Source organism: Schistocerca americana, chromosome 9, assembly GCF_021461395.2.
Source record: "Schistocerca americana isolate TAMUIC-IGC-003095 chromosome 9, iqSchAmer2.1, whole genome shotgun sequence".
Taxonomy (NCBI): Eukaryota; Metazoa; Arthropoda; class Insecta; order Orthoptera; family Acrididae; genus Schistocerca; species Schistocerca americana.
The window spans coordinates 79,469,590-79,495,234 of record NC_060127.1 but is presented as its reverse complement, the minus strand read 5'-3'; the positions used below and the strand labels follow the sequence as shown (position 1 = coordinate 79,495,234).

The following is a 25,645-nucleotide window of genomic DNA, read 5'->3' as shown; positions in this document are numbered from 1 at the left end:
ATACAGTAATATTTTCTCGTGTAAGTGGAATTGCCTGTGCGTTAGTTTCGATTTTTACGTATACATTGTATATTACAAACAGGGCTCCATGTATGATAGTTCACAGGGGGTTTTAGCCAAATGACGTTCAAAGAAAGGATTGCAGTACTAAATCGTACTCATCATTTTAGTGTGCTTGAAATGTGTGGAATTTAAGCATTACGAAGTCGTCATGTTTTATTATGTTAATGGATATATATATATATCAGTCAAATGTGCTACATAATGTTTTTAGTGTTTTTAGTAGAGTGGAAGGTATCAGAACCAACTTATACTTGACATTCGTTTTACGCTATATTTCCAGTAAAAAACTTTTTAACAGTGCTGGCAAGTTATTGAAAATTTAAGTTCCAGAATAATGAACTATTATTTCGACTGAAGAAAAAATCGTTCTCTTCATCTTTGGATTATCCTGTTTTGAAATATTTCATTAATAAACTCTCTTTTTACCAGATCAAGGCGAATGATTCTCAGGTTACAGCGATGGTGCAGATAACAATGAATACATTTTGTTATTGACAGATGTGATAAATAACACGTTAATACAGGGCTCTACTCTGTGAATTAATTACATGAGCTGCTTAAAAAAGTTTAATATATTTTTTTTTACTTAAACACAAGGTCTTTCACTTCCAAGCTGAAAATTTTTCAATCTGCCCATTTAGTTTGTAAGAGCATATATTTCTCTATGATAAATGGAGAAGAAGGACAAGATGAAGAGCTGTAATGAGAAAGATGGACATAGCAAAATATAATGAAGGAAAGTGAGTAGAAAAGACAAAGCAGAGGAGTAGGAATAAGAATGCAGGAGAAGAATAAGAATTTGGACTATAAAGAGAAGACTGATCAAAAGATAAGACAAAAATGGAAAAAATATAAGCAAAGAGGTGGTAGAAGAAGGTGGAATCGTAGGGGATAGCAGAGAAGTGTAAAGCTGGAAATGTCTGAAAGGAGGTGGAAGAGAAAAATGAGAAGGAAAGAGGTAGGAGGGAGAAAAAGGGGAAGAACTGCAAGAAGAGTGAAAGCAATGGATCAAAATCAAACAAATAAGAATGAGAGGAAAAACTTGAAAAAGAGAAAAATGAAGGCGTGAATAAAAAAGAGAATGGACAAAAGATAATAAAAAGCAGTAAAAGTAAGTAAGATCTTGGAGAAGAATACAGGATGGCAGAATAAATGCAGTAAGATGGAGAATAAAGATGAGGAAGAAGGGAAAAGCGAAAACATAGTGGAGGATGAGCATGAAAGAGAAGATTTAAATGAATTGGTAAAGGGAGAATTAAGAAGAAGTAGGAACAGAATAACGTTTATGATAAGATGAGCGATGAGGCTGAGAGGTGAAGGACTGAAGAATATTAGAATGAAGCTAAGGAGAAGAAGGTACTGAGGAATGAGAAGGGGGAGAGGAAGATAGATGAGATGGTACAGGAACAATGAAGAAGAAGTAGAAATAGAAGAATGAATTCTATAAAGTGAGTGAGTGGAAGCAAGGTGCATATGAGCAGAAGACAGTGGAGGTAGTAGTACAGTGGCAACTGAAAAAATAAATAAATATGTAATAAAGGGTATTGAGGGAGTGGAGGACAAGCAAAAGGATGAAAGGTTAGATGAAGTAGTGTGGGAAGAATGAGGTAGAAGTTGAAATTTAGTAAACTCCGGATAAACTCTGGATAAGGAACAGGATATGGAAGTCAAGCAAACTGAAGAGCTGAGGGAGATGAGGATAGAGTGAAGGGGAATGAAGCACTGAAGGATGAACTGGAGGAGGAAGAGTTGGGTGAAATGGTGGAGGCAGGAGAAGGAAGGAGAAGCAGAAAAGGAGAAGAGAAAGAATAAAGTGTGAGAGGGGAGGAGAACTGTGGATGAAGAAATGGGAATAGGAGTAGGAGGTAGAGAAGATGTGGATGAAGTGTAGGGGAATAAGGTAGTGGAGAATGAGCAAGAAGAGAAAGATTTGGATGAAGTGTTGGAGGAAAAGTGACAGAGAAGTAGGATTATAGCAAGGACCATGTCAAAGTGAGGGAGGAGGATGGGAGTTGCAGATGAGGAAAACTAAATGTAGTTGGAGGTGGAACTTGGGGAGAAGAAGGGAAGAAGTTCTAAAACAAGGACAGTGGGAGGAGAATGAGGTGCGGTAGGAGGAACAGGAGTAATAGGAAGGAGCTAAATATGTTGGGAAAGTGAAGGAAGACAAGGTAGCAGAGAATAAGCAGCAAGAAGGGATATAATAAGGAGGCCAGCCAGACTGCCACTGCTTCTAACTCACCGCATCCCGAGCCTCGTTGAGTGGCATCGTGGTCCGCCCATCCGTTCTCACGAGAGATTCGGTCAGGTTCAGGTGTTTTGTGGCAGGTTCCTTGTCCGTGGTCGTCGACGTCATGGCGACGCACTTCATGGCCCAGTCCTGAAGCAGCTGCGTGTACTTGAACAGGCCACGACCCTTGGAAGTCATCTTCAGTAGGAACTTGTTCTGCAGCCACGGCCGCAATATCATCATCTGTAAACACCAAATGTCACACGGTGCTCGTCAGAACTAGTCTCTGTTTGAAGGGGACTTCTGTAATCATTGACTACTCGCAAAAAACACGAATAGTATCAAAACTCCCTATGGAAAATCATGAGTACAAGGCCTAACTGTGATTCATTGTGAAAGTTAAACACTGGTCAAGCAGATAAACTGTAACTATCAGTTCCTGGACACGCTCATCGGCGGTCGTTGTTCTGAACAAAGGTGCTGTTTCTTCAGTTTCCGGGGAGCAGTAACTGTTGCCCATCCTGTACATAACGCTCTCACCTTCCGTTAATCCAGTTAAATGCTGGTGCTCTTTAACGTTTCCTCTTATAAAAAGTTTTGCACTACAAAAGGGAATAAGTTTCTGCGATGACGCAAATCTGTGTCCGATATGAAGGGTTTGCTGAAACGTAATGCCTCAGAATTTTCATGTGACAAATAAATAATAAGACAAAATTATTAACATCCTAAAACTTTATTGAACATGTCAAAATATTTATTTCTCAACGTAGTCACCCTGCCGATGAACACATTTCTCCCAAAGAGAGAGCAGTTTGTTGATACTGACACTGTAGAATGTTTGATATTTTTGACGGGACCACAACCTCACCTCTGCTTGCACCGCTTCGTGATTAACAAGCTGAAGTCCCCCAAGGTGATCTTCAAGTTGTGGAAACAGATAAAAAACGTATAGGGCCAAGTCGGTACAGTAGGAAAGATGATTGATGACCGTGAACTCAAGGTGTCAGATTGTTGTAGACATCACAGCGCTCTTGTATGATCTGGCATTGTCCTGCTGAAGGAGAGGTCACAGCGTGCTGTTTCTCACACACCGGCATACTTTCGTCACACACTGCAATGCTACAACCTACAATTTGCAGCCCTGTACGGCCGGAGGCTACAATCTGTGCGGGGAACTCGACCGAGTTGTATACATCACATGTAATACCTCAACTGATATGTAGAACAGAACAAAAAATTTGTAGGCACTACTTTTCAGCACGCCCTTATACTATCTGCACAAGTTGTTGTTTTCTGACTGTTGCATACGGGGGCTATGCAGAATGAACCGCTGGGTCCATGCAGCGTGACCATCCATCATTTGTGGAGTGGGTATCCTGTCTATTTTAATGGGCAGCACTGCAGCAACTGCACATGTCATTATACACTACACAGTAAAACAGAACCCACAAAATGGGATAAACATCACAGTCTACCTCCACCACACTGTTCTCAAAGCCGACTGATTTCCAAAGGATGGCCAGTGTTTTTTCACACCCCTTGGAAAAGTAGCCTCTCAGAGGGTTGACAGGGAGCAGCACCTTACAACCAGTAAGACAAACATTAGCCAGCTGAAGTGTCTGCATTCTGTTCTGGATGCAGCCTGACCGAAAGGTGGAGCGATGTTGGTTGCTCTCAAAGATGGAGCATCTCCCAGCAGCTCCTACAAACGTAGCATCAGAGTATGGGCCCTGTTGGGTGGTGCTTATAACACTGTTTGTTTATGGTTGACCTAAATTCTTATAATTTTTTGCTTTAAAATTTTCGCATATCGGTACTATATATTCTGTATTTGTAACGGGAAGTGTGATACACTGGAGGTTAAAGTTCTTTGCATTGTATGTGAGTAATGTATGTAAAATACTATGTAAATTGCTTATTACTGTAAATAACACAGGCCAACGAAAAATTTTTTTGAAAAACTTTTTTTTTACTTTGATAGCTGATGTTTATACGAGGGTTATTCCAAAAGTAAGGTCCAATTGATTGCCAAATTGAAACCACAGTGAACATCAGAAATGTTTTACTTGTAACAATTAGCTACACCTTTCAGCTACTTCTCTACGTAGTCGCCGTTCTGACTTAGACTTTTGTCATAGCGTTGTACCAACTTTTCAATAGCCTCATCATAGAAGGCAGCCGCCAGTGCTTTCCGCCAATTCTCCACGCTGGCCTACACCTCGTTGTCTGTGTCAAAATGTTGTCGTCAAAGACAGCGGTTCATGTGACCAGAGATGAAACTCAGGGGGAGACAATTGCGGACTGTATTGTGGGTAATCTAACATTTCCATTTGAAAACGATGCAGGAGCATCTTCATTGCCCCTGCAGAATGCGGCTGAGAATTGTCGTGAAGACGAAACAGCACGACAGTTATGTAATGTTGGCTGCATAGCTTCAGGCGAAATTTCTCACCAGGCCCTCGTACTTGGCGGCAGACACTATTTTCTAGACATCTTTACGCACACACTGCGAGCTCAGAAATGAGAAGAGCGACGTGATGCTAACTGGGGTTATACTAGAGACACTACCCAACACATCTGTGCAAAGCTTTATCGGATTTTCATAGTCGTTTCCATTTCGCGACCGATCGGACCTTACTTTTGGAACAACCCTCGTAGATTTTTGTGAGATACAGTAAGTGGGGAAATTAATAAAACACTTTCTTACAACATAGGGATGGTTTGTATTTACAGTAAGCTACTTAAAACCATGATATGTGTTCATAGAGATTTCACTTGTCAGCTGGAATTGGTTTGTATTTTCTTTCTCTTTTTTCATTGAAGCTTCTTCTGTAGCTTTCACTACGATGAGTCCCTTGCTGAACTTCTCGTTGAAGTGACCGACGGTAGTCCCCCATCACGTTGGTGTTCCAGCGGCCTTGGTAGCGTTTTTCCATCACTTTAATGTCCTGGTGAAAACGCTCTCCTTTTTCCTCACTAACACTTCCCATATTGTCCGGGAAGTAATCAAGATGACTGCTCAAAAAGTGAACTTTCAGGCTCATTAAACATCCTAAAGTTTTAAGCTACTTTAACATTGTAGCTATAATAGAAACATATTCTGGGTCTTTTTCATGTCCTACGAACTTTCTAACGACTTGCTTGAATGATACCCACGCTTCTTTCTCATTTAAGGTCATTATGGATTCAAAGTTAACACCAAACATCAATTCTCTAATGCCAGGTCCGACAAAGACGCTTTCTTTTAGTTTAGCTTCTGAAAGGTGTGGAAACTTTTGACCGACATACTTAAAACATGGCATCTTTAGGCAAAGTCTTAACAAACTGTTTCATTGGGCCTAACTTTATACGTAGAGGTGGTGGGAGTACGTTTTTCGAACCCACAAGATTTTTGCATGGAATGTTCTCCTCGCCAGGTTTTAAAGACTCCCTCACAGGCCAGTTCTTTCTGCACCAGTGTTGGTCCCTAGCCCTACTGTCCCATTCACACAAGAAACATTGAAATTTGGTAAAGCCACCTTGCTGACCAAGGAGCATGTATGTTACTTTTAGATCGCCACATATCATCCAACCAAGAGCAGAATAGCCTATTTTATTTAGCACTATTTCTAGGCTTTCATAGCTTTCGTTCATATCTACAGAACGTCCAACACGTATAGATGCATACATGTTACCATTGTGTAATAAAACAGCCTTTAAACTAGTTTTGGATGAATATATATATATAAACACCAAAAGTAGCAATCACTGGAATGATTTCTTGGGGCCTCCATATCATAGAAACAGCAAATCTAAAGGTTTTCTTCTCCTTTTTGCACCATTTTCTCAGATCTTCAACACACACATAACAAACCTTATGTGGTGCCCAAGATTTATCTTCATCACCAAGTTTAGATCCAAATTATGATAGATAAATCTTTTCCACAAAGTCTGTAATGTTTCTTTGGTGTTTTTTAATCACAAATTCACCACAAATATAACAAAAACTGTCAGCAGAGTTTTTACAACCACGATTAGACACTGTACTGAGCACATGTACAGGATATGGGAAAGTGAGGTTAGGTTGACAGTAAACAAAACACCATCTGTTAACACACAAAAAAGAATCGACCTTTTTTTCGCCAGAAAATGTTTTTCAGCAGTGCTACCAACGTCATGTACATTCATTACACATCGTTTTTAAATTATATTAACTATATAAAAGCTGTTAACTGCAGACGGCTTGCGGCATAGCTGCGAGTTGTTGCGCTACTGTATGTAAAACTGAACGACACCAAGAAGAGAAATTGAGCCCATACAGCAAGATACTTGCAGGACATACTGTGGGTAGTGTAGCCGTCATAATTGCTTGCCACCCTTAAGCCTACAGCCACCAGATAATAATTTTCTTTGTATTTTACTGTTGTACAGCGTAAACTATTAATTTAAATTGTGTTTTATTAGTAAATAACCATTCTTGAACTTCAAAAAAACTGGTTCACTCTGTTAATTCATCCTGATCATACACCTCCATAGGACTTCTTCCTGGTGGTTGATTAATCCGAGTATCCTGTTTTACAGACTTATGAAGTGCTAAGTTAATATAAAGAGACACCATTTACATTGTTTTTGCGTAAAAGGTGCCTTAGTTGTTTCACTGAAAAATGTAATGAGAATTTTAGTTAGAGTAATAACACGTCCATGCTTCAGTACATTACAGAGAAATAAAGAAAAACTATTTTTGTTTTATAAGTTTTCTTGACTATCGCAAAGTCTAATAGTAAAGGTTTGGTTACATAAAATTCAATCAGAGTGAGGCCAAGTTATTAGAATCTGTTAAATGACTATACAGACTTAGTTCAAAGAGTAATAGCTTTTGAAAGTAAATTCCACTAAGAAAGAGGTTTTCTTGAAGTGAAACGTTCAGTTCAAAAAGTGTGTGCATTAGTATCTAAGTATTTTAGTATTTAAGTTTTTTGGTTATGGAAAGTGTTTTTCTAAAGGTCCCTCCTAGCTAAAATTTTTCTAGCTTCCTTGAAGTTATCTACTTGGTTTTTTCTCTTTTAAAAACGTAATGTATAAAGGTGTAGTAGTCAAATAATTCCAGTGTCTGCACCAACATCGTTTACGTGGAACAATATTCATTTGAAGAAACAGTTTAAACAGTAGGGAGAAAGTAGGCAAAATTCATACTTCTGCTTCTCCAATACTTCACTGTTTCATTGCCTGGATAGGCTGGCGACCGTTAGCACATATTTTAAACCACTAAATGAACTTGGAACTGAGTTGTCCTACCTTCAATATAATAGTATTCATACTGCGTTTCTTTCTAACCGGTGGGTATGATCTTAGGTAAAGAATTGAATAGTCTGATTTACTTATCCATCAGATACAACATTCGGTCAAATCCTGTAAAAAGGGTAACTCTATTGATTAGCTTTTCCTATTAACAGAACTGTTCTCCCGTAGTGTACTTTATTTGGAAACTAAACTAAATGCAGTAAGAGGGTTATACGTGGAAACATAGAACAGGGTTTTCTGTTATTTAGGTAAAATCATACTAATTCACAATAGTGGCGGTAGGATTATAAGCTGAGGTTTAAAAAGTGCTGCATATCTGAAATTTGGAGAGAATGAGAAAAGACTGAGTGAGCGAGTATTTTCTAGATGGACTAACCGTTTCATATTACAACATGCAGTCATGTGCTACTCGCAGGTAGTGTTCGACAATGGCAAGGCGAATTTGGTGAGGTCTTACAGAAGACAACATATTCCGCTTATTGCACTAGAAGCTTGTAGTGATTTTCTGTGTGTCCTGCTCCCTATCAGCTTTTGATGGCTATCCACATTTGGTTATGGACGAGATACTACAAATAGGTGGGAGATCCTGTAGTAACTGTTTGTACTGCTCATTTCCCACTCCAGCAGTCAGATCTGAGAGTCTGTTGAGTGCAGTTGAATTGCTACAGGGCACTGATTGATTAGTGGTATTAAAGAATTGTATGTATTAGGTGCATTTGGGGGGCCAGCAATCTTGCTGTTGATGTAAGATGACATCTAATGTGCTGATGTGATCCAGGATGGATAGGTTGAAAACGGTCTGTACCTTAGCCCAGAAAATCACCCGACGTCAATCCTCCAGAGTTTTCCCTCTGATGTCATCTGAAAAGTGAAGTGTACAGCACTCTTGTTGACCTGGTGCATATAATTTTACAGACATGTCAGACATTCCAGAAGATGTGGAAACATTTGAAACAATTTGTAATTCTTCTTTCTTATCTATGTGTGAAGAAACGGAGATTGGTGACGATATTGCATCTGTAAAAAACTCATAAAATTTTCTTAGCGACTCCGGAATATTCCTGATACTTGCTGCATTAGGTACTACCTACTGGTGATGCATGGAAATTTGTGCCAGACCAGGACCCAAACATGGATCTCCTGCTTCTTGCAAGTGGTGGCCTTATCCACTTCAGCCATCTGGGTACACTGCAGGGCGGACACAAACTTCTAAATGTCATACTGTCTATGACCCCATCGCTCACAGATTAGCTAGATTCCTGCCACAGAATTTAAAGGACGTTAGAATCACGATCGTCATTTTGCCCGTCGAGGCTTGTAATAATTATTTTCTAACAATCGTTGAAGAATTTCAGAAATTTAGTAGAATCATAGATTCGTCACCAGTGTCTGTTTCTTCAGGCATTGTTAGAAAATAAGTATTAAAAATCTTGATGGTCAAAATAGTGACCATAGTACTAAAGCAGAGTCGGCTGAAGTTTCAGAGACTCGTCATAAAGAATCAGTGTACTAAGAAGTGGGATACAGAAGTACTAACGAATGAAGAGACACACTTAAAGTTCTCTGAAGCTACGGATACCGTGATAATGAATAGCTCAGTTGGCAGATGAGTTGAAGAGGAATGCACACATCTTAAAAGGACAGCCAAAGAGACTGTATTGAAAAGGAAAGAAAGCGCGAAGAAACCATGGATAACTTAGTTTCATTAATTGTTGTTACCATTTATTAACAATATATTCTTAAATAGGTAATGGTGCATAGCTAGGATTACTTCAGCTGATCGACAAAAGAAGAATATACAGAAATGTTCAGGGATATTCAGGAATTCAGAAATACAAGTAACTTAGGAACGAAATAAATAGGGAGTGCAGGAAAGCTAAAACAAAATTTTTGCAAGAAAAATGGAAAAAGAATCTAAAACTAAATGATCGTCAGAAGGATGAAAAAGGAATAATGATCTTCGGGGAAATTAAATGCAAGGGTGGTAACATTAAGAGTGCAATCGGGGTTCCATGTTAAATGCAGACGAGAGAGCGGATAGACGGACAAAGTACACGGAACGCCTCTGTGAGGGGGAAGACGTGTCTGACGACATAAGACGAGAAGAACCATTGGTCGATATAGAAGATATAGGGGATCCAGTATCACAATCAGAATTTACCAGAGCTTTGGGAGACATATGACTGCATAAGGCAGAATGGTTTGATAACATTACATCCAAATTTCTAAAATCATTGGAATCATTCGGGGAAATGGCAATAAATCGATTAATTATTCAAGATGGTGTGTAGAATGTCTGAGTCTGGTGATATACCATCATACTTTCTGAAAAACATCGTCTACACACTTGTGAAGATAGCGTGAACCGACAGGAGAGAGAATTATCCCGCAATTAGCTTTACATATCATGCATTCAAGTTGCTGACAAAAGAATGGATAACGAAATTAAGGATCCATTAGATGACGATCAGTTTCGCTTTAGGAAAGGTAGAGGAACCAGATAAGCAGTTCTGACGTTGCCGTTGATAATGAAAGTAAGACTGAAGAAAACTCGAGACACATTCACTGGATTTGTCGATCTGAAAAAAGCGTTCTGCAATGTTAAATGGTGCAAGACGTTCGAAATTCTGAGGAAAAAAGGGTAAGCTACAGGGAGAGATGGGTAATGTACAATATGTACAAGAACCAAGAGGAAACAATAAGACTAGAAGACCAAGAAGGAAGTTTTCGGTTTCAAAAGAGTTTAAGACAGGGATGTACCTTTTTTGCCTCTACTGAATAGTAGCTTCAAGAGTGGGATTAAATTTCAGGATGAAAGGATGTCAATGTCCCAAGGCTGTCAGTAGTTCTAATGGAATGCTGTCTAGTCCCAGGGCCTTGTTTCGACTTAGGTCTTACAGTGCTCTGTCAGACTCTTCACGCAGTATCATATCTCCCATTTCATCTTCATCTACATCCTCTTCCATTTCCATAGTATTGTCCTTAAGTACATCGCCCTTGTATAGACCCTCTATATACTCCTTCCACCCTTCTGCTTTCCCTTCTTTGCTTAGCACTGGGTTTCCATCTGAGCTCTTGATATTCATGCAAGTGGTCTTCTTTTCTCCAAAGGTCTCGAATCTCTGTACAACCTCTGGTTTAGTCAGTTTATCCAGGTCCCATCTCCTTAAATTCCCACCTTTTTGCAGTTTCTTCAGTTTTACTCTACAGTTCATAACCAATAGATTGTGGTCAGAGTCCACATCTGCCCCTGGAAATGTCTTACAATTTAAAACCTGGTTCCTAGATCTCTGTCTTACCATTATATAATCTATCTGATACCTTCTAGTATCTCCAGGCTTCTTCCATGTATACAACCTTCTTTCATGATTCTTGAACCAAGTGTTAGCTATGATTAATTTATGCTGTGTGCAAAATTCTACCAGGCGGCTTCCTCTTTCGTTTCTTACCCCCAATCCATAGTCACCTACTACGTTTCCTTCTTTCCCTTTTCCTACTATCGAATTCCAGTCACCCATGACTGTTAAATTTTCGTCTCCCTTCACTATCTGAATTATTTCCTTTATTTCATTATACATTTCTTCAATTTCTTCGTCATCTGCAGATCTTGTTTGGCATAGAAACTTGTACTACTGTGGTAGGCGTGGGCTTAGTGTCTATCTTGGCCACAATAATGCGTTCACTATGCTGTTTGTAGTAGCTTACCCGGACTCCTATTTTTTATTCATTATTAAACGTACTCCTGCATTACCCCTGTTTGATTGTGTATTTATAACCCTGTATTCACCTGACCAAAAGTCTTATTCCTCCTGCCACCGAACTTCACTAATTTCCACTATATCTAACTTTAAACTACCCATTTCCCTTTTTAAATTTTCTAACCTATCTGCCCGATTAAGGGATCTGACATTCCACGCTCCGATCCGTAGAACGCCAGTTTTCTTTCTCCTTATAACGACGTCCTCTTGAGTAGTCCCCACCCGGAGATCCGAATGGGGGACTATTTTACCTCCGGAATACTTTACCCAAGAGAACGCCATCATCATTTCACCATACAGTAAAGCTTCATGTCCTCGGAAAAAATTACGGCTGTAGTTTCCCCTTGTTTTCTGCCGTTTGCAGTACCAGCAGAGCAAGGCCGTTTTGATGAGTGTTACAAGGCCAGATCAGTCTATCATCCAGACTGTTGCCCCTGCAACTACTGAAAACGCTGCTGACCCTCTTCAGGAACCACACGTTTGTCTGGCCTCTCAGCAGATACCCCTCCGTTGTGGTTGCACCTACGGTACGGCTATCTGTATCGCTGAGGCACGCAAGCCTCCCCACCAACGGGAAGGTCCACGGTTCATGGGGGTTTCTGTAAAATTGCTTGAGGAAGACTGCAGGGCGCGCGCTTCGATTCTGTTATCGCCGACCAGCTGAAAGGCAGCAGACATCGCCGGCCTCCCCTTCTGGACAAATGAATGAACTCGACCAGTGCTTTGCACGAAAACTGGTCACTGCGCACCAGTCACCGTATCCTGTAGGGACTGTACCTGGGACGCGTAAGCGCTTTGTTGGGTTGGACGTAGCTGGACGGTCGCGGCCTAGCATATGGAGTGTTGATTGGTGCCACCAGCCTTTCTGTAGGTTAACTGTGAGCTACCTGAAGGTTGGAAGAAGCGAGCCTGCTAGTGGTACTGATGCGCGCCCATATTGTGGACTTTATGGTGGACCCTTTTCTACAACAGTCAGTAATTTTGTTCTTAACTGATTGATGACCAACTGCTTTCTGGTTCTTTCCGATCTAGCTGTTGCTCCTCGACTGGGGGCGGAGGCACTCATTTGTATTTTTCTAGCAGGTAGAGTACAGCAGATTTTCTGGACACATTTTGGCGATTTGTGGCGAACATGGATGGTAATTCGGATTTTCATTCCTATGTATCACGATACTGTGTAGCATGGTTCAGGTTTATCGTTTACACGAGCCAATACTTGCAGTTAAAATTTTTCTGTAAGCTAATTGTCTGGTGTATTACTTATTCATTGCTGGTCAGCGTTGTTTTATTTATTGGTGTAATTATATTATTAGAATAGTGATTAATTCTGATTATGTGCGTGTGTGTGTTTTATAGAACGAATTAGCCATTATTTAATATTTTGGTTACTGATTTCAAGATAGAACCAGGAAAGGGACCTTACTGTATGCTTCAGCTTATCTTGTGGCTTTCATCAGATCCCAGAATGAGATTTTCACTCTGCAGCGGAGTGTGCGCTGATATGAAACTTCCTGGCAGATTAAAACTGTGTGCCGGACCGAGACTCGAAAGAGTCTTGCCCGCGAAAGGCAAAGGTCCCGAGTTCGAGTCTCGGTCCGGCACACAGTTTTAATCTGCCAGGAAGTTTTCATCAGATCTTTTTTGGTAATGTAAATGCCTCATACATCTGCGGAGAAGGTATCTATTTCGGTAAGACACCTGATCAGCTGATTCTAGTAAATCGACACTTCACACAGTCAACTGCCGAAATAGCCACTTGTGTAAATATTTTATTGTGATTTGTTTGTTTGTCATTTATGCCAGCCAGGCTTAGCTAATTCTTTCTGTACATTTGATCGGCTACGTTTGCTTGCCTGTAACCCCCTAAGATTCGTTTCCCCTCACCAATTACAAGAGCTGATTCGTTCTAAACTCTGCTCAACTGAAGCTAAGCAACGTTGTCTAGAAACGCCTTTATAGTATGGGTCTGAAACGTCCTGGCAGATTCTAACTGCTTGCACGATCGAGACCCGAACACGGAACCTTTGCCTTTCGCGGGCAAGTGCTCTACCAACTGGGTTACGCAAGCGTGGCTAACACCCCTTCTTCACAGCATTACTTCGCCAGTACCCCGTGTCTACCTTCCAAACTTCACAGAAGTTCTCCTGCGACCTTGCAGAACTAGCACTCCTCGAAGAAAGGATATTGCGGAGACATCGATTAACCACAGGTCCCGAGTTCGGGTCTCGGTCCGGCACACAGTTTTATTCTGCCAGGATGTTTCATATCAGGGGACACTACGCTGCAGAGTGAAAATCTCATTCAAGTACATGTCAGGTTTGACCGCTTGCAGCACCCTGTATTTTTTGGGCAGTTTGCTGTGAATGTCTCCGGGACTTCACGCCTTGTACCTGGTGCTTTTGATTCGCCATTTCGCCATAAATCTCACTGTGTTTATAAGCCCGTTAACTTTCCCAGTTGCGGAGGCATGTTTGGACGTAATCTTAAGGTCCCTTAAAATAATTGCTGATGTTCACCTTGTATTCTTTACCAAATTTCATGTAAATCCTAAAACACTTTCGTCCACTGTGAAACTTGTTTACAGGGCTGCCAGCCATTGATCTTGCTATCCTGTATCCATTTTAGGTATTGTTATAGTGTTTTGAGCAGTGAAATTTTGTTCACTTAAGACTGATCAGTTTTGACGAAAGCTGGTCTTTTAGAGACGTAGAATATTGTTCCTTAATTAAATTTGTATGTAAAATTTAATTACTTGTAAGGGCTTCGCTAAAGCACGCATTTATCACTGGGCCTTAAGCTGTCTGTGCAGTTAGTAAGTATAGCTATTTGTTTCGTCAGCAGAAGTTCTTGACCAGTTCTCTTAGCGAAGAACACCATATGGTAAAATGTTCAAATGTGTGTGAAATCTAATGCGACTTAACTCCTAAGGTCATCAGTCCCTAAGCTTACACACTACTTAACCTAAATTATCCTAAGAACAAACACACACACACCCATGCCCGAGGGAGGACTCGAACCTCCGCCGGGACCAGCCGCACAGTCCATGACTGCAGCGCCCGAGACCGCTCGGCTAATGCCGCGCGGGCCGTATGGTAACAATACTTGCTGCAAGGAAGGAGATTTATTGTAGGTCCACCAACATGCAGGAATTTTTGTTTATTTTTTTAAATTACTACCTTGTACCCCTATATTTTACGACTGAAAATTTATTTCGTGAGCCCCTATAGTCTCCTAAAGTTCAGATAGGTGGTGGGGCTATACACAGGCTTCAACGTGGAGTCTATCGCGAAGGTGCGTTTCAAGCTGAGATCTTTGAGAGTCTTCTGGCGGAAAAGCAGAGCATCTCAGGTGTTCGTAGGTGCTTGCAGAATGTGTACGGAGACCTGGCAGTGAACAAAAGCCCGGCGAATCGTTGGTTGACGCGCCTGTCACCATCGCAACAAGGTCGCCCAAACCTGTCCTATGTCCCGTGGGCCGGCCTGTAGCACACAGCTGCGACTCCCGCAGTTTTGGAACGTGCGGACACTCTCGTTCGAGATGATCGATGGATCACAATCAGACACCTCGCTGCACAACTGGACATCTCTGTTGGTAGTGCTGACACACCTGCCCACCAGTTGGGGAACTCAAAGGTCTTTGCCTGCTGGATTTCTTACCATCTAACAAAAGACCACAAAGAGCAACGGAGGACCATCTTTGTGGAACTGTTTGCGCACTACGAGGCTGATGATGAGGTTATTTTTAAAACAATTGTAAATGTCTTGTGACTGGGGTCTCCTGTCGAGTAGACCGTTCGCAAGGTGCAAGTCTTTCGATTTGACGCCACTTCGGCGGCTTGCGCGTCGATGGGGACGAAATGCTGATGATTAGGACAACACAACACCCAGTCCCTGAGCGGAGAAAATCTCCGACCCAGCCGGGAATCGAACCCAGGCCGTTGGGATTGACATTCAGTCATGCTGACCACTCAGCTACCGGGGGCAGACTTCCGACGTCGACCAGTACAGTGGTATTATGCGGACATAGAGGTCCTCCCAATAAGATGGCGTAAGGCTGCCGCACTGAACGGACATTGTCTTACTGTCTTGAAAAAAAAAAAAGGGTTTTGTAGCCAAAAGAAAGGGAATAATATGGTGTATTGCAATTCCGAATAAAACCGACCTGCTTCCAGGAAAAAAAATAGTTGCATTACTTATTGAACGCCCACAGCACATACAATTTTGTGAACCCTACATCTTACAACTCCACAAACAGCTCCCTACCGTCTTAAGTAAACAGAATGGAAAGAGAAGTGCATTGGTGAGTCTGCATTCTCCTCACCATACACACCCCAAAAACCAACATACAGTGAATGGTGGAGGGAACCTTGTAGCGTTGCAGCTGATTTCCTTTCCTGTTCCATTCACCAATGGAGCAAGGGTAAAACGACTGTAGATATGCTTCAGTGCGACCCCTGATTTCTCTTATTTCCTGTTCAAGACTCTTTCGCTATATGTACCTTGCTGGCACTAGGATCTCTCTCTAGTGTGTGCCAAGTGACGGTTCTATAAACCATCTCAACGCTGTTCCGTTAAAAGACCGTCGCCTTCCTTTCGGGAATTTCCAGCTGAGTTCTCGGAGCATTTCAGTAATGCTAGCGGTTTGATCGAACCTACCGGTATCAAATCTAGCAGCACGCCTCAGAACTGTTTCAATATGTTCGTTTAGTTCGATCAGTTGGGCAAACTCGAGCAGTTCTCAAGAATGGGTCTCACTAGTGTCATGGCAATGGCAAGGAAAGCGTTTCTGAAGAAGAGGAATTTGTTAACCTCGAGTATAGATTTAAGTGTCAGGAAGTCGCTTCTGAAAGTATTTGTATGGAGTGTAGCCATGTATGAAAGTGAAACATCGACGATAAGCAGTTTGGCCAAGAAGAGAACAGAAGCTTTCGAAATGTGGTGCTACAGAAGAATGCTGAAGATTATATGGGTGGATTACATAACTAATGAGGAGGTATTGAATAGAATTAGGGAGAAGAGAAGTTTGTGGCACAACTTGACAAGAAGGAGGTACCGGTTGGTAGGGCATGTTCTGAGGCATCATAGCAATGGAGTGCAGCGTGGAGGACAAAAATCGTAGAGGGACACCAAGAGATGAATACACTAAGCAGATTCAGAAGGATGTAGGTTGCAGTAAGTACTGGGAGATGAAGAAGCTTGCACAGGATAGAGTAGCACGGAGAGCTGCATCAAACCAGTCTCAGGACTGAAGACCACAACAACAACAGTGTCATGTACTAATTTTCTCCTCTGTTCAGCGTGGAGGATAAAAATCGTAGAGGGAGACCAAGAGATGAATACACTAAGCAGATTCAGAAGGATGTAGGTTGCAGTAAGTATTGGGAGATGAAGAAGCTTGCATGGGATAGAGTAGCACGGAGAGCTGCATCAAACCAGTCTCAGGACTGAAGACCACAACAACAACAACAGTGTCATGTACTAATTTTCTCCTCTGTAGATGAATTACACTTTTCCAGAATCCTCCCTACAAACCAAAGTCGAGCATTCGCCTTCCCTATAACCAATACTGGGTGCTCTCTCCATTCCATGTAGCTTTGCAAAGTTACGCCTACCTATTTAATAGGCATGAATCTGTCAACGAGAACATCAACAATATTTTTTTACAGGACTATTTTTTGTACACATTAACATCAATTTTCATTTTCCCACATTTATCGCAAGCTGCGATTTATCACACAAAATAGAAATTGTATCCAAGTCATCTTGCATCCTCCTACAGCCGAGCAACAACTACGACGTCATCAGCAAGCAGTTGTAGATATTTCCTCACCCTGTCCCGACAGATCGTTTATATACATAGAGAACTAGAAGTGTGATGTCTAATTTGCTTGGGGACTCCTGAAGATACTGTTGTCTCTAATGAACAGTGCCGTCCGGGACAAAGCATTGTATTTGCGACAATATATAAGAAACCGGCTCTGAGAGCTCTGGCTTGCAACATTTTGATCGAGAATCTATATGAACTTCAAAATAGGTATTTACTTTTATAGCACCTGTTTCACTCCCGACGTTACTCAAAAAAACTACGTCAGCATTTCGTAAAGCAAACCCAAAATTCTCCTAAACCTAAAAGTGTGCGTATTACAAAATCCTGCTGTCACATCGTAAACAATAGTGGAAAAGGTTGTGATACCGCACAGTTTCAGCTATTTACAAGAAATGAACTGACACTTGATCTCTGAAACACGAAGATCCACTGATTGTAAAAGTAGTTCTTGTAGTTGGACAGCTGGTAAGCTTAAAATTCCCTACAGCTTTCGTGCCTTGCACCAATGACAAGCGAATAGGCTTTTTTCTACTGCTCGGTGCCCGGAAGACACAGACCCCGTAGGTTACCACATACCACAGTCAAATACGAAAATCTGTCTAACGGAAACACTGAATACATATTACAGAAACACATTCCGTTAAAGGATAAGAAAAAACACACGCAGTAAGAATCAAAATGATATGAAAGCGGATGATGGAGGTAGTAATGGTTACTACTAATAACAAGATATACAATTGTAAGTAGGCTGTTTAGGTTTTCTTATTGTATGAAAATCACTGGCTGTGCTGTGTGCAGTCTGTGGCTAGTTTGCATTGTTGTCTGCCATTGTAGTGTTGGGCAGCGGCAGCTGGATGTGAACAGCGCGTAGCGTTGCGCAGTTGGAGGTGAGCCGCCAGCAGTGGTGGATGTGGGGAGAGAGATGGCGGAGTTTTGTAATTTGTCATGAACCGCTATATATATTATGACTATTAAGGTAAATACATTGTTTGTTCTCTATTAAAATCTTTCATTTGCTAACTATCCCTATCAGTAGTTAGTGCCTTCCATAGTTTGAATCTTTTATTTAGCTGGCAGTAGTGGCGCTTGCCGTATTGCAGTAGTTCGAGTAACCAAGATTTTTGTGAGGTAAGCGATTTGTGAAACGCATAGGTTAATGTTAGTCAGGGCCATTCTTTTGTAGGGATTTTTGAAAGTCAGATTGCGTTGCGCTAAAAATATTGTATGTCAGTTTAAGTACAGTTCTGTATAATTGTTCAAAAGGGGACGTTTCACAATGTCGACATTAAACTATGAACACACTGATTGAAAAGCGAGATTCCTTTACAGAAATCGCAATGATGACAACAGAAAAGAAATTACAGTTGAAGCTGTTTAAAATGGTTCCTCAGTATTTATGTGGAAAGGGTTTTCCGTTGCAGCTTATTTGAATTGGTTCGATGCCTTCCTTTAATATTACCAAGTGGGGATCCCAAACACTCGAGAAGTACTGAAGAATGGGTTCTACAAGTGTTCTGTACCTGGCCTCCTTTACAGATGAGCTATAGTTGGCTGAAATCCACCAATAAACCGATGTCGTCCATTCGCCTTCTCTATTATTGTAGACAAGTGCTCATTCCATCTGAAACAGCTTTGCAACGTCAAGCCTAGATATTTAATCGACATTATTGTGTCAAGTAGCAAAACACTAATACTGCATTTGGACAGGACTGTTTTTCCTAATCCTCTGCAGTAATCAATGTTTTCCGTCATGTAGAGCAAGGTACACTCATGTTCAGAAAAAACAGAATGCCTTGAACGGCTAGAGATTGTACGTTCATATTCACAGGACATGTATATTAGTATGTTATGCAGAAATGGTTAACATTTCAGTGTTCTCAGTTCACCAAGTGACCTGTTGCCTGGTAGGCACAGGTCTGCCATGGACCCCAACAACTTGTTCCATGTATGATGGCATCAGTACGTATAAGGCTAAAATGACGACCTGTGGTACAGACATCCACGCTGCATTCACCTGGTTCCAAAATTCATCTGTGCCGTTGGCATTGGGTCACAGCGCTTAACCTGTTGTTTCACCACATCCCACACATTATCCATTCGCGGCGAGTCTTGTTATCTGGTGGGCCAGTGCAAAAGGCTGACATCCTATGACAACAGAAAGGCACGTGTTCGTGCAGCAACATATGGTCCTACTTTTTCTTGCTGAAAAATGGCACCTGGAGTGTTGTGCGAAAACGGTATGGCTACGGATCGCAGGAGGTCATCCAAGCAGGTCAAACTGGTCATAGTGCCCTGGTCATGTACGAACTGTTGAAACGTCCTCTTAGAAAAACTATGAATGACTCTGCTGGAAAACCTCTTACGTTATTTGATTTTCAAATACACTCCTGGAAATTGAAATAAGAACACCGTGAATTCATTGTCCCAGGAAGGGGAAACTTTATTGACACATTCCTGGGGTCAGATACATCACATGATCACACTGACAGAACCACAGGCACATAGACACAGGCAACAGAGCATGCACAATGTCGGCACTAGTACAGTGTATATCCACCTTTCGCAGCAATTCAGGCTGCTATTCTCCCATGGAGACGATCGTAGAGATGCTGGATGTAGTCCTGTGGAACGGCTTGCCATGCCATTTCCACCTGGCGCCTCAGTTGGACCAGCGTTCGTGCTGGACGTGCAGACCGCGTGAGACGACGCTTCATCCAGTCCCAAACATGCTCAATGGGGGACAGATCCGGAGATCTTGCTGGCCAGGGTAGTTGACTTACACCTTCTAGAGCACGTTGGGTGGCACGGGATACATGCGGACGTGCATTGTCCTGTTGAAACAGCAAGTTCCCTTGCCGGTCTAGGAATGGTAGAACGATGGGTTCGATGACGGTTTGGATGTACCGTGCACTATTCAGTGTCCCCTCGACGATCACAAGTGGTGTACGGCCAGTGTAGGAGATCGCTCCCCACACCATGATGCCAGGTGTTGGCCCTGTGTGCCTCGGTCGTATGCAGTCCTGATTGTGGCGCTCACCTGCACGGCGCCAAACACGCATATGACCATCATTGGCACCAAGGCAGAAGCGACTCTCATCGCTGAAGACGACACGTCTCCATTCGTCCCTCCATTCACGCCTGTCGCGACACCACTGGAGGCGGGCTGCACGATGTTGGGGCGTGAGCGGAAGACGGCCTAACGGTGTGCGGGACCGTAGCCCAGCTTCATGGAGACGGTTGCGAATGGTCCTCGCCGATACCCCAGGAGCAACAGTGTCCCTAATTTGCTGGGAAGTGGCGGTGCGGTCCCCTACGGCACTGCGTAGGATCCTACGGTCTTGACGTGCATCCGTGCGTCGCTGCGGTCCGGTCCCAGGTCGACGGGCACGTGCACCTTCCGCCAACCACTGGAGACAACATCGATGTACTGTGGAGACCTCACGCCCCACGTGTTGAGCAATTCGGCGGTACGTCCACCCGGCCTCCCGCATGCCCACTATACGCCCTCGCTCAAAGTCCGTCAACTGCACATACGGTTCACGTCCACGCTGTCGCGGCATGCTGCCAGTGTTAAAGACTGCGATGGAGCTCCGTATGCCACGGCAAACTGGCTGACACTGACGGCGGCGGTGCACAAATGCAGCGCAGCTAGCGCCATTCGACGGCCAACACCGCGGTTCCTGGTGTGTCCGCTGTGCCGTGCGTGTGATCATTGCTTGTACAGCCCTCTCGCAGTGTCCGGAGCAAGTATGGTGGGTCTGACACACCGGTGTCAATGTGTTCTTTTTTCCATTTCCAGGAGTGTAGCTGAGCAAAGCTGAACGTACTCAGACATTTCTCTCTTTACTTATTCTGATCATCACTAAACTGACACACAATATTTTTAGCACAACGCAATCTGACTCTCAATAATCCCTACAAAAGAATGCCCTGACTAACAATAACCTATACCTTTCTTGAATCACTTACCTCACAAAAATCTTCGTTACTCGAACTACTGCAATACAGCGAGCGCCAATACTGCTAGCCTAAATAAAAGATTCTAACTACTGAAGGCACTAGCTACTGATAGGCATAGTTAACAAATTGAAAACAATGTATTTACCTTAATAATGTTCAAAAGTCATCATATACCGGGTGATCAAAAAGTCAGTATAAATTTGAAAACTGAATAAATCACGGAATAATGTAGATAGAGAGGTACAAATTGACACACATGCTTGGAATGACATGCGGTTTTATTAGAACCAAAAAAAAAAAAAAATACAAAAGTTCGAAAAAATTTCCGACAGATGGCGCTTCATCTGATCAGAATAGCAATAGTTAGCATAACAAAGTAAGACAAAGCAAAGATGATGTTCTTTACAGGAAATGCTCAATATGTCCACCATCATCCCTCAACAATAGCTATAGTCGAGGAATAATGTTGTGAACAGCACTGTAAAGCATGTCCGTAGTTATGGTGCGACATTGGCGTCGGATGTTGTCTTTCAGCATCCCTAGAGATGTCGGTCGATCACGATACACTTGCGACTTCAGGTAACCCCAAAGCCAAAAATCGCACGGACTGAGCTCTGGGGACCTGGGAGGCCAAGCATGACGAAAGTGGTGGCTGAGCACACGATCATCACCAAACGACGCGCGCAAGAGATCTTTCACGCGTCTAGCAAAATGCGGTGGAGCGCCATCCTGCATAAACATCGTACGTTCCAGCAGGTGTTTATCAGCCAGGCTGGGGATGATGCGATTCTGTAACATATCGGTGTACCTCTGACCCGTCGCGGTAGCAGTTACATAACCAGAATCACGCATTTCCTCGAAGAAAAAAGTCCCGTTTTGTACTAATAAAACCCCATGTCATTCCAAGCACGTCTGTCAGTTTTTACCTCTCTATCTACATTATTCCGTGGTTTATTAAGTTTTCGAATTTATACTGACTTTTTGATCACCCAGTATATATATATATATATATATATATATATATATATATATATATATATATATATATATATATATATATATCCTCCATCTTTACAAATTTCCTTTTTCTGGGGAACACACGTCCAAATCGTCCTCTTATAGTGACCTTTCAAAACTCTGGCATCTCTCTCTCTCCACATCCACCACTGCTGGCGGCTCATCCCCAACTGCCCAAAACTAAGTGCTGTTCACGTCCAACTGCCCAACACAACACAAACGAATATTTTAACAATGAGTCCAACCAGCCACAGACTGCACACAGCACAGTCAGTGGTTTTCATACAGAGCGCTACGTGGTGTTAACAACATAAAAACCTACACAGCCTGCTTACACTGTGATTTGTTGTTGTACCCAACAGCAAGTTAAGCCATAAGCCCTTGAGTTGGTGCTGTACATCTTGTGCCAAGGCAGTCGCTTTGATGCCGATCCCGAAGTCTGCCGCGAACCGAAATAGACCACCATTTTCAGACAAACAGAACCTGGATTCATCCGAAAACGCTATCTGATGCCATTATTGCCCCAGTGACGTCGTTCCATACACCACAGCCCTCTAGCACGTTTTTGAACATTCGTCAAAGGAAGGCGGAGAAGTAAACGACTTGCAGGCAACATATGGTGTAATAAACGGCGACGCACTGTCATCCCCGATATTCTACGACATGTTACACTGTTCCATTGTTGCGCCAGAGCCCAGAAGGACGTAGATCTGTCCTACAGTGCCATTCGGATGAGGTATCGATCTTCTGGGGGGTTAGTGGCATGGGTGTTGCGACCTGACGTATGTCGAAGTCTCTACGGTCTTCTGTGAACCGTTCTGCACACACCCGATGAACTGCCGAAACACTTCGTCCCACACAAGCAGCAATTTCCCGGAAGGCTGCATCACATTCTTTCATGCTAATAATGCACCTCCTTTCAGACTCACTGATTTGGCGGTAGGGTTCGTGCATCCGTCTGCGAGGCCTCCTGCACGACTGCTCAACTCAAACTTACCTATTTCTTTCGGTATATAGCGACAACAAGAGCCACAGTCACATTTTAGAAGTAGGTGGTATTGCACTGAGATATTAATGTTGACCACGAGCCCACGGGCCGACATTGAAATCTGGTTTCGCAGGGTAGAGTGGATCACGTTATGGTTGTAGAGGGGGCCGTAATCAGTTACTGTCATTTTCGTAAGAACCACTTAATTACACATTGCTTTAAAAGGATCAAATTAAAACAATACGGCTGAAGGCCTAGTTATGAAGACTTGCCATACCTCCTGGCTGAAGGCCCAAAACCACACCAAAAACAAGAACGGCTGAAGGCCTGAACATAAGTTATAAAAATTGCTTTAAAGAAGCTGAAGATCTTATTTAAAAAAACATTTTACGTAAATACTCGGCTGAAGGCCACACACAAGACACTGAACAACTCAGGGCTTAGGGCCTGGATAACAAGAATTTCAGATAGAACAGACTTTCAAAGTTTTAGTTATTAAACAAATCAATCTTCAACTTTAACTTAAGTCGGCTGAAGGCCTTATCTTAAAATTTAAACAAACAAAATTAATAGACGACTGAAGATTTCGAACATTACACCAGACTAAAAAGAAAATCACAATCTAAAACCGACAGAAAAGTGTGCTCAGAAGTGTTCCAAGGGTCGGCCTGAGGATGTAGCTCTAACGTAAGGGGAGGTGAGACAGGCAGCCAAGAGTAAGGCTAAATAATCGGATGGTAACTGAACCCAGGGACAGATGAATGACCGTTCAACAACCTAATCATTTCCCTTGCACCCTACCAACAGTACGACAACAGAAAATATCAGCCGAGGACGAAAATAGCAGCTGCACTGCGTCTTCAAAATTGGCGTCTAAAAACAGCCAAGGCACAATAATCACTCTTAAGGAAAAAATATGAACCAACAACTAACAGGCTGTCGAACTACACGCCATGCCGGACAGCATCAACATGTCAAGGAAAAACACTCTGCCAGAAAACTACGCTAACGACCAGGCCAGGTAGCTGGGGTGATAACGGCCACAAGGCAGAAAGGATGTGATAACTAACAACCTATTTGATATTTAAAGACCACACAGGAAGACGTCTGTAAAATTTCACTGAGTCCAACACACCTTACATTACTGCTAGCCGGAACGGCCCAGGAAGCAACAACCGACAATGAACAAAGAGATGTCACAGCAATTGAGGTCTCATAAGGTTAACTCATCATTCAACTTCAGTGTCCAGGTTCGGTGGGCAACGGAATTTATAGCTCTCGCAGTTAGCTCCTCACAATCCGACCACGCGTGCACCCCGCCAGCAGCCCTGGCCTGACCTCGCACCGCAGAGACTTCCTCGCTGCTCTGTCCCAACTGACCAACTCAATCCAGCACGCAGACAGCATTAAAATAACTGCTCAGACAAAACCACACGAGCTACACACAGTTGCCTGAAAACACTTCCACAGACAACTCGAACAATATTAAAAGAGTCACTGTGGAACGACAAGGACAAATCACAGGTCGGCACACACAGAGAACCCAGAAGCGGTCGGCAACCAATTCACTTCGTCCGATGAGACGACCAACCGAACGACCAACCAAGGTCGTCCCCACTAAAGTCATGTGTGTCGGCAACAGTCGGGCAAGTCATGGCTGTCTGGACCTCACCGCTACTCCGTCCCGACTGAACTCCCCACACACGACGACCCGGAAATACTAGCAGTCGCTCCCAAGATAGTACGACAGTGCTCTTATGAATAAGCGCTGCTGCTGCCACTTATGGCAGGCTACTTAGTGACGCCAGTAAATCCAATAAAAAACGAGACGGGAGTACCGCCAAGATAAGATGTCAAGCAGTAACGACACGAACACAGGCCACTCATAGCTCACAAATGCTAAATATTTCTGCAGGATATGCTAATGTACATGTCCTGTGAATATGAGCGTCTTATCTCTAGTCGTTCAAGGTTTCCTCTGTTTTTTTCTTTTTTTTCTGGACGTGAGTGTAGAATTCATGATATCAAACAGAGCTTCTATCCAAGTGATCTAGCATCCTCCTACACTCAGTCAAAGATAACACCCCCCCCCCCCCGGACACTACAGTGTCGTCAGCAAAATGTCGAGTATTGTTGCTTACGCTACGTGTCAGGTGGGTTATAAAGAACAAGAGCTGTCATATGTCACTTCCCTGGGGCACTCCTGACGAGCCTTTGTCTCCAGTGGTCATTCGCCATCCAGGACATGCTCATAAATTAAGGATGGTGCTGATACATGGTCAAACAACGATCTAGTGGGTGGTTAGCGGGTTTAAATCACCTCGGGGTATGACCATGCGAAGCATTTGATCTGCGGTCGCCGACGGGTGGCGTTGGCAGCAGTCCACATACACAGAGGTGTGTTGGTGCACGTCAGAGTACGGGGCAGCGAGTAAGTGTGCAGACGTTTTCAGGTGTGCTAATGGTGACTGTATGTTGAAAATGGCTCAAAGAACACACATTGATGACGTTATGAGAGGTTCA

The 25,645-nt window shown here is 42.8% G+C and overlaps 1 protein-coding gene across 1 annotated transcript in view; it reads right to left on the bottom strand.

Moving 5' to 3' along the window:
* LOC124550958 (cytochrome P450 4C1-like) overlaps positions 1 to 25,645 on the bottom strand; it is an 87,470-nt gene that overhangs the window by 27,848 nt on the left and 33,977 nt on the right. The window contains exon 5 of the mRNA XM_047125773.1: positions 2,306 to 2,536. Coding sequence (XP_046981729.1) covers positions 2,306 to 2,536 — 231 coding nt within the window. The remainder of the gene's footprint in view (positions 1 to 2,305; positions 2,537 to 25,645) is intronic.